General features: G+C 33.1%; 2 protein-coding genes across 2 annotated transcripts in view; one reads left to right on the top strand and one right to left on the bottom strand.

The window, feature by feature from the left end:
* The first annotated feature begins 2,481 nt into the window (after positions 1-2,481).
* On the top strand, positions 2,482-5,905 carry LOC21396582 (tyrosine-specific transport protein). Its single transcript, XM_010101316.2, has 8 exons — positions 2,482-2,609; positions 2,706-2,946; positions 3,563-3,956; positions 4,205-4,342; positions 4,427-4,586; positions 4,813-4,966; positions 5,072-5,212; positions 5,336-5,905. Exons 1-8 carry the CDS (start codon positions 2,488-2,490, stop codon positions 5,528-5,530), a joined length of 1,545 nt encoding a protein of 514 aa, XP_010099618.1. The 5' UTR covers positions 2,482-2,487; the 3' UTR covers positions 5,531-5,905.
* A 604-nt stretch (positions 5,906-6,509) lies between these two features.
* Positions 6,510-10,437, bottom strand: part of LOC21396581 (V-type proton ATPase subunit G) — a 4,319-nt gene continuing 391 nt past the window's right edge. Inside the window, exons 2-4 of the mRNA XM_010101315.2 lie at positions 9,642-9,753; positions 7,200-7,300; positions 6,510-6,902 (exon numbers count right to left, since the gene is read on the bottom strand). Coding sequence (XP_010099617.1) covers positions 6,759-6,902; positions 7,200-7,300; positions 9,642-9,729 — 333 coding nt within the window. The 5' untranslated portion in view covers positions 9,730-9,753 and the 3' untranslated portion in view covers positions 6,510-6,758. The remainder of the gene's footprint in view (positions 6,903-7,199; positions 7,301-9,641; positions 9,754-10,437) is intronic.

Genomic DNA, 10,437 nt, shown 5'->3' with positions numbered 1-10,437 from the left:
GTCGGAGGAAACCATTTCCAGACAAAAAAAAAAAAAAAAAAGTGGTCAGAGGAAACTATCTCTCCATTGTTTGAAGGTGGAGAAATGCCGAACAAACCATCATGCTCTACAGAAAAAAAAAAAAAAAAAAAGACAATTACTCTTTAAAATACGTGCTAAAATACATGCGTTTTAAATTTTTACCCCATGCACTTAATTAAAGAATATTTAATGAAAAAATTATATTAATTAAAAAGATATTAATTAAAAATAAAATTAAAAATCTTTACAATGCATTCAAAAGTGATCACTGATTTTCTCCGCTCCTCTAAATGATTGGTTTGACATATTGTGAAACTTCATAATGAGTTCAGGTTTGTTGTGGTCCGGGCCTTAAAAGTGGAAATCTGGGCTCTCTTAGGATCAAGCTTGTGGTCCATAATTTGTTGAGAAGATTTAACCCATGTTTTAAACTTTTGCCTTCACGGGCTGTGGGTATGGCTTTAGCTTCCTTATGCCGCAGAATTTACTCTTGAGAGCATAAATTTAAATTTTTATTTCTAATTTTTAATTAATATTTTTATATTAATACAGTTATTTAATTAAAAAAGTTATTAATCAAAATTAAGAGATAAAATTTCTGATTTATATATTTTTAAGGGGTATTTGTTTCCTTTTTTTCATGAAAAAATTTGGATAAAATTATTAACTTACTCTTAAAGTACATGAATCTGAAGTTTTATTCTTTATTTTTGATTAGTAACCTTTTGTTAATATAGTTATTTGATTAAAAATGATATTAATTAAGAGTGAGGAGTAAAAATTAAGACCCATACACTTTTAAGAGATATTTATTAAGATGATCTATCCCTTTTCTAAGAATAAATTAAAATATGACTTAATTCCACAAATATCACTTATTGGCTGATTTTTCGAGCCACGTTTTTTTGACAACTATACCTCTTAAGTTGACTTTATCATGCATTTAGTTTTAGAAATTAATTTCCATATTTTTCTCAAAGCTGAATTTCTTGAATATATGTATATATATGCGCACTTATTGTTTGTTGGTGTATAATGGCATATTCATTATTATAATAATAACATATGAAAATTACATTTGTTTGTAGTCGTGTCATAATTGTTGTTCTTCTCCTCATGCTTTTATTATAATGATATAATCATAATTGAAGTGATAATATAAGAAAACTCACATACGTTTGTGTTCGCTTCTTAATTATTCTTCTTATGCTTTTTTTTTTTTATGTTTTTTTCTACAATGATATATTCATTATTGTAATGATATGTTTTTTTTTTCCCTGCTTATCAATCTGATTTTGTCTATATGCTTTTTAAGTATAATATTGCTAGTATTTTAATTATGTTGCTAGTATCTTAATGACGTGTTTCACTTTGAATGGAGAAAGTTTTAACTCGTGCATTTCAATAGCTAAGTATTTGATACTGAACATGAAATGCCATAATTTTAGGGATTTAATTCAATTAAAAAAGATTAATAATCTCACATATAGTGGGATAAAATACCTACCATATTTTTTATATGTATTATCATTAAAATCGATTATATAATAAATTCAAATTAATATCATTATTAAAGTCAATAATGTCATTAAACATATGCATTAAGCCATATGAAAAATATTCACAAACTGTGGCCATCTTTTAATTGCGCAGACATAATTAAGGCAAATTTCTCATCGACCAAATTGAGGGCATTTTTGTTTTTTGTTTTTGAAATATTTTTGCATGTCTTTTATGACACAAAAACAAAACCATTTTCTAAATAGCATTTGGGTAGTAAATGCTTTGCAAACAAGAATAAAAGAAATAGTGCTAATGGTGTTCATTAAGAAAATGAAAAATGGTTAAAAATTGCTTTCACATTTCTGTTTTTTATTTTTTAAGACATATTTTTGTTTTTAAATAAAAAGATAAAGGACGTTTCAGAGAGATCCACGTTTCCTTGTCAATTTTTACCTCAAGAAGATTTTGACTTGGTATGTTTACCCTTAGAACTCAGAAGGCCAGTGAATTAAAAGAAATAGAAGAAGGGAGGGTTACTTTGGTTTTGTAACTATGATAAATTTTATACAAAACGGGTGACTTTTTACTTCTTATTTTGAAGGAACTTTGCAGGGGCTAAAAAAACAAAATTACAAATAACAAAACATTTTTGAACATGAAATTTACATACCTTTTCACTATGATACTACATGACCGTTAGATACATACACTAGAAAGTGCTCTCTACCACACAATCTCCCATTAACAAAAAAGAAATTAGAAAAACTCATCTTTCTCAAGTATTTTTTGAGCCTATTGTTTGACCCATCAAATTTCAAAACATAACAAAATGAGAAACTAGTGAGCATTGAGCAAAGCATTAAAATATCTTCCAAGTGGTCCCTATCTCATCAGATTCCCACTTCCAATATTGTTGGAAACTCATGTCATAAAACATTTCCATTAGTTTCCCAAAAATCTCTAATGGATTCACAGCTCATGACTTCCCCAACCTGTTTGCAATCCAAAAGGCAGAGACATAATTCAATCACAAAACCATCATGGCTTCATCAAAAGACCACAAGAGATGGCATCAAATTTCACATGTAAAATCCCATTTCTCCTTATTAACTTTCTCTATTTCCAATCTGTTCAATTCAAATGGCATTCATATAAAGACTTATTTTTCTTCTTTTTTGCAGCATTAAGTATCATTCTTGTTACTTTCGTGATAATCAGCAGCAGAAACCAAAGAAGAAGAAGTCAGTGCTTGTTAAATCTTCTGCAGAAAAGGCAAAGAATAATGATCTTGTACCATTGAAAGAAGATCATGTTGAAGTAGTTGCTGAGAAGAAAGGAAGTATTGCTGGTGCAGTTGCTTTGATAATCGGCACCAGTATCGGCTCAGGGATTCTTGCACTTCCTCAGAAAGCTTTACCAGCTGTGAGTCTTTTACATGATTTTCACACGTAGGGGAGGGAGGGTGAGAGAGAGAGAGAGGATGAACCATAGAGGAAGTTTGAATATTCATTATAATTTATCAAGTCTGTAGTCTGAATTACAACAATGAGAAATGCTAGCATCACTCTTTTTGTTATTTTTTTTATCACTCTCTGTATTCACTGTTTGATATTTATCAAGTCTGTAGTCTGAATTACAACAACGAGAAATGCTAGGATCACTCTTTTTGTTATTTTTTTTATCACTCTCTGTATTCACTGTTTGATATGTGAACTCAATAAATACAGAGAGTAACAGAAATAGTGATACTAGCATTTTTTTTACAATGACAAACCTTATCTTTGTTTATAGGGACGTAAAAAATAAGAAAAGTACACTAATATGACTTGGAAAGTAAACTAACAAGTAACGGAAACTACCCAATTATTACTAATAGAAAACTTATTGAGGAGAAACTTTATTAAACTCCAATAAAGTGTAAGGCAATAAAACATAATATTACTTCTTATTTTTATTGCTGTTGGTCATAATTTTCATTTTTCAAAAGAACGCGAGTAGTTTTGAGACAAAGATAATGGTTTTGTAATTTACATGGTAGGGATTGGTTCCGAGTTCCGTAACTTTGATAGTATGTTGGGCTTTTCTTCTCATTGAAGCCCTTTTGCTTGTTGAGATCAATGTGAACTTGAGGAGAAGAAAACGGAAGAAAGAAGAAGAGATGTCTGATTTGGAGGTTATTTCCATAAGAACAATGGCTCAAGAGACTCTTGGGGACTTCGGTGGTACTTTGGCCACTTTGACTTATGTTTTCTTGGGCTACACTTCAATGGTTGCTTACAGTTCAAAGTCAGGGGAAATCCTCTTTCATTTGATCAATCTTCCAGCTCCTGTATCAGGCTTCATTTTCACTTCCATTCTCACCATGCTCATTTACCTGGGTGGGACACGGGCAAACGATCAAGTTAACCAACTGCTCGCTCTTTCCATGACAGGTATTATATGTAAAACGAATTGGTATTAAGTACAATAAAACAAATCGGTGAACAAATATAGCATCGAAGTCCTGAGTTCAATCGAAATTACATTCTCAAATGTTTCGGGTGTTCGGCCTTGGTTTAAGTTTGTGTTGCCATTCGTATTTTCTCGACTTTGAATTTGTACCAGTTAGAAATGGCGTTGTTTTCTTTAGTAGTCCTAGCCCAAGTTTGCCCTAACAATAGTAGAAAAGACTAATGTGCAGGTTTACTAGTAGTGATAGAGGTGTTAGCAGTTGTTTCTGGAGGGTGGTCAGGACTTGACGGAAGTGGAGATTGGGGAAAAGTCCCTGCTACACTACCTGTGATAATCTTTTCTTTGGTGTACCATGATATAGCACCATGTAAGAGGGAAAAATTCTTTGAAAATTCAACTTTTGAGCTTTGAATTTGGTAACTCCTGTCTAACAGTGTTGTTGTGTTTGCAGTTCTTTGTGCTTATCTGGGCAGTGATCTCACAAGACTAAGGATCTCACTTTTCCTTGGTAGTCTTGTTCCATTGATAGCACTACTTGTTTGGGATGCCATTGCCCTTGGCCTCTCTGCCAGCGGCGACCAAATCGTTGACCCCGTCGACTTGCTTGTGAGGTAATCAGATTACTGTAAACTCTGGTAATTGCATTTTAGTTTTGCTTATGTAGTATGTCATGTCCATCTTTACACCTTTTACTTGGTAAAACTTGAGTCTAAAAAACAAAGGTGCCACTATTCTGAAGGAGAATATGAACTTCTAGATAGATTTTTTTTTTCGTGCTAGATGATAATACCAACAGATGAGTAATCAGTTGAATTCTCTACTTTCCCCTTGGTCCAGTGAGAGATGGAGTGGTGTTTCATACATGGTTGAAGCTTTCTCACTCCTCGCAATTGGAACGTCACTGATCGGAACTCTTCTGGGATTCTCCGAGTTTTTCAAGGAGCAACTGTCTAAAATCTATCTGGATTCTGCTTCAACACCAATGCTTCAAGTAAAAGTCTTCCCTCAAAGTTTTGCCACCTGTTCAGGTTTAAATTATAAAGAGGTAAAATTACAATACTCGATAGCAATAACACATTTTTGCTGATTAAATCAGAGAAAGGACATGCTTTTTGAACTCAGAGAATGGTGGGGAAAGCATAAGATCAGTTTCACAGCGATGTTGGTGGCGGTTGTTCCATCTCTTTTCTTGTCAACTGCTTTTCCTGACGCTTTCTCCGCAGCCACAGATATTGCTGTAAGTATAGGGAGAGATTGGTATGAAAACAACCCAACAGTAGAGACAAAAAGTACAGAACAAACGTATTTATTTCAAAATCTTTTATATGAATTTGGGTGTTTTGACTTTACTATGCTATAGGGAGGGTACTGTATGACAATGTTGTATGGAATTCTGCCACCAGCAATGGCATGGGCAATGCACAGCAAAGAGAAAGAGGACTCCGAGTGGAAGATATTATCGAAAGCAAGGCCTGTGCTTGTTGGGGCTGGACTATTTGCTTGTGCAATAGTTGCTGAGCAAATCCTATTGGATATTCTTTTACTACAATCCTAGCTTGGACATAATAACAAGATTTCTTATTCACATGAATGCTCAACTTTCTATTCTGGAGCTACTCTTGCGAATTCAGAGAATTTTTGCCGGCACTTCCGCATAACCTTCAAGGAATCTCCTCTCTATATTGAAGAAGCTCTCAGCTTAACCAGACCCCAGAAGAAGTCTTCTTCCTTTTTGTTTTTATTGAGGTGTAGGACTCACAATTAAGGCAACGTTTATTGTTGGGAAGGCTTTTTTACCCTATTGGTAAGTAGTCATAATTAAAGCACCCTTGATTGTTGAATAAGAATAATTTAGTAAGAAGGCAAATAGTGAGCCATTGAAGACATGCTTTTTTGGCTTTGCTTAATATTGTTTCTGGTGATGAGTTCACTTGGGGTGAACCAATTGCTTGATTGCAGCAGTCAGAAGTTGTGAAAGTACTATCTTTCTGCAATGAGTTACCTTACTCAACAAGCAAAGTATTAATTACTACATATACCCAAACTAGAATGATGTAACAACTTTTTAGGTTGATTTACTATTACTTTAGTGGGTCTCCAAGATTTTATTTTGAAAAAGTGTACTCTTTTGTTCTTTACATTTGCCTATTGGATATCAACAATGATGAACGGAAAAACGTACCATACTTACCCAAAAATTAATATGTATTGCAGCCCGATTTTAACAGTTTAAAAATGGAGATAGAGAGGAAAAAAAAAACCCAATCTGACCTCATTAAAATTTTTAGCTTTTAAATGGCAATTTGTTTTTTTTTTTTTTTTTTTTCAACGACTGAACTCGTACTTTCATAATTTAATAGTATCTTTCCATCATCCACTTAAATGTCATTTAATGGAGTACAAGTGAAGTTATAATTCTGATCCATGCTGTAATGTCCTTTCCAATCCGTTTAAACTCTAATCAGAATTTTCTCCATTACAATAATGATAATAACAAGAAGAGAAATTGGAGCCTTAATGGTTGAAAAGTGAACATGCCAGTAAAGTACTAATAACAAGAGGTACCAACTTTTTATTCATTGGAACAAACAGCATAAGTTGCCTTTTATTGTGTTAATCATAGTACAACATAATCAACCAATACAACTAATAAGCATACATGTCATAACAAAACGCATCTCAATTTCGTTACCACGCAATAATCATTCTCACTTCAAAAAATACAGACTGAAAAAGGGAGAGTATTCAAGCATTTTATAGTTCATCAAAGCTTCTTGGCGATCTTAGCTCTTCACGGTTGTCACATATTTCAGAAGCATTTGTACGACATCGTGTGAAATTCTTGCAGCCTCGTTCTTTAGGTGATGGATCTTTGCCTCTGTCTCTTGCTCAAGACGCTTCACATTAGCACCTGAATCTCCACTGCTCTGTTGTTTTGAGAACACATTAACATTAATTTATAATTGGCATGTAAAACTAGTTGAACACTTGATGTTCAAAATGGTAACTGGGAGTCCTAAATTTTGCTGACATCCTATATAAACAAAATTAAAAGTTCTACAGATAGATAGTCCTTGGGAAGACTTCTGTTAAAGAGTAAGGAAAAGAACCGTTCAAGAAAAAATAAATGGAACTCAAGGTCTCATCACAAAGAAATAGTAGAGAAAAATGTGTGTGTGTGTTTTTTTTTTTGGGACAGAAACCAGGAATTCAGCTTTAGATACCTCTGCAAGTTTTCTCTGAAATTCAGCTTCCATTCTGGCACGAAACTCAGCAACCTCTTTCTCGGCTTCTTCTTTAGCTTGCTTCAATCTAACCATTTTTGCTGGGGAAAGAAAAAACAAACAAAGAAGAAAGAACGAAAAGTAATAGGGGTCAGTTGCCAGTATCGAGCACTCAATTCATATGGCTAGCACCATTTCCGTAGCAGCAAAATAAGTATGCTCACAAAGATAGATCTCCATGTTCAGTTTCAATTTGAACAGATTCATATAAGGACAATGTAAACAATGATAAAGACATGCCTAATTTTAATTATCTCTGTGTGATTTTACCTAAAAAAACAAAATGGCTAAGTTCATTTGCAATAATAAGGCATTGAAGGTAAGTGCCAAGTTTAGCGTGAGCAAGGGTGATGAATTTGTTGGGAATAGTGTCCTAAAAACATGAAATGTAATAGGATATTTATTATTTAATTAATAAAAGAGTTTATTCATCATTTTATGTGCATATATTTATGAATATTTTATGAATATCAAATGAAAATTCCGTGATTGTTTATGTAACCTTAAACATAGTATATAAGTGTTATATACGAGAGGATAGTGTTTAAGGATAATAATAAAAAAACATTGTTCATGGTGAATTTAATTAAAGTTCAGAATCTTTAATTAAAACATTATTAATACATGTCATTCACATTTAGAATGGAACGGTGTTATCCGCACTGTTAATATAGCGTGATATTGAATGAGTGTATTTCGCATAATAAGATTATGTGGAACAAGGACACAGACACAATATGAATTTCTAATAATTTTCGTTAAACATAGAAATTCTAATTAAGCCTACCGATGGTCATATATAGAATGATCTTAATCCTGAATTCTTAACAAACTCCTATTTATGGATTTATGTCTTTTGATTTACTCAGTACGGATTCTGAGACCCTGAATCCTATTCCTTGTATTTTGGAGACATAATGAAATAGGTAGCTGGGAATGTTATTATACGAGATGAACTCCATTCCTTCTTGAGAAAGAAGTAGATAAATAATTCTCTTGAGTGTTGATTCGGTACTTGGATTAGTAAGAGCGCTCTGGTTCATGAATGTGTTTTATGAATCACTATCCATTAGAGAATCAATGGTACTCAAGGATGCAGATATACTATTGGAATTAATAGAATTAATTAATTAATTAAAGTGTTTAATTGATTATTAATTTTATTGGAGCTCGGGATTATAGGTCCATTAGTCCCCGCGTCGTCCTAGTAATTCTACCAGACACAGAGGGTAAAATGGGAAATTTTAGAATTAAGGAATTCTATAAATTAAATACTCGAAAATAATTAATTGAGAATTGATTATTATTTAAATAATGTGATTATTTAAATTTGAATTTGAACACATCTAGATTTATCCATTTAAACTTATTTGATAAGTTGTTCAATTTAGAATTCAAATTAATTTAAGTTTGACTTAAATTGAAATTTGAATTTGAGTCAAAATTAGACTACAGGATAAATGATGATTTTTTCTCTTCCTTCCCTATCTGAATTGGCGCCACACACAGGGTTAGAAAACCCTAGGGTAGCCGGCCACATTGGAGATAAGGGAAAGGGATTTTTTGTTCCAAAATTCAAATTGGAGATAGGGATTTGATATTGTTTTGAAGTTTAACTTCTACTCTTTAAATATGAGAATGATAGAAAATTGTGGACACAATTTTTAAAACATAATTCAGCCCTAACTAGATTTGTGTGGCCGAATTTCTCAATAGCAAAAGAGAAAGAAAATATTTTTCTCCAAAAATTTCACATCGTGCATGCGTTGGTGTTTGTGAAAATTCGAGTGTTTAAAGAAACCTGTTTTGTCTCACGTGTGCCCACACACACGTCTACGCGGAATTAAGGAATTGACGTGGAAGACTTTAGTATTCTAAACACAAAGATTGGAGCAAGGACTGTTCGTGGATAAAGAACTCAAGTTATCATCCGAGTCGGCTTCCAGGTATTTTTCCGGATTGAGTACTTGATATATAAATTAATGCAATTAATTTATTCGTGCATAAATTAATATAATCTATAGAGTATCTCAAAAGTTTTATAAAAATTTTTGTCATACACGATCCGCCTTTCCCCACACTTCCGCACCCGAATTCGATTCGGGAACCAACAGAACTAACATACATAAGTCCTTAAATTGTACTGACAAAAAAATTAGTAAAAGCTGCCAAATCTACGCAGGAAATATCGGTGTTGCTATAATGTATTTGTAGCATTGGGAAGGGCTAGCATATATTCCACCTCTTAGTGCAGATATAATTTAAGGTAATGTAATACAATATTAAGCAAAACAATGCATCTGATGCAATAGAATACATTGTATTACTGCCATTACGCAACAGGAGAACTCCGAAAACATGGACAATAAAAGAAAAAGTTACCATTTCTGGCAGCATGAACAATTTGCTGGGCTTCTTGTTCAGCAGCTAGCAGTTGTTGAATTCCATTCTGTCCCCTGCTGCTTTCCATACTTGCTTCGATTTGCTAATTCAACTACGTTGAGACAACATAAAATGAAGCCTCACTAGTGTTTGAGAATACACAAACAATATGCATCTAAAGTGATCACATTGAGAAAGACAGAGAAAAAAAAAGTATCTGGAAAGTATTCATCGGTAGTTAGAAATGGCTTGAAACTAGGATTGGCTTGCATTGCGATTGGCTTCTTGCAAATGGACAACTTAAACCAGGCGTGATCCTCTCAAAGTGGGCAGATCTATCTTTTCTTTACACACACACACACACACACACACACATATATATATATATATATATTATATTTACTATACTGGAATTTGAACCCAGAACTCAATACATTGAAAACAACTCACACAACCACTAAACACTAATTGAGCTAGCTTGAATTGGTTATGGGAAGATCTATCTCGTTACTCCCAGTGCTATGCATCAAAGATTGTTCTATAGGTTCTTCACCCATTTTCCCCCCAAAATCCTAAACTAGAGTTAGAAATTTCCCTCAAAAAAGTTGTGGTCAGATTTAACCACTCTACCAAAAAAATAAAAATAACAAAATAACACACACACAAACAAATTTTTGACAAAACCCAGTTCGTGATCTGGGCACACTACATTTTATAAAAGCTAATATCTATTACTTTATGCAAATTAACTCGGTTCCTAAATCCTAAACAACAGTTAAAGAAAATAAGAAAAAAG

Source organism: Morus notabilis, unplaced genomic scaffold (assembly GCF_000414095.1).
Source record: "Morus notabilis unplaced genomic scaffold, ASM41409v2 Scaffold1412, whole genome shotgun sequence".
NCBI classification, from domain to species: Eukaryota; Viridiplantae; Streptophyta; class Magnoliopsida; order Rosales; family Moraceae; genus Morus; species Morus notabilis.
This window is presented reverse-complemented; position numbering and strand designations above follow the sequence as displayed.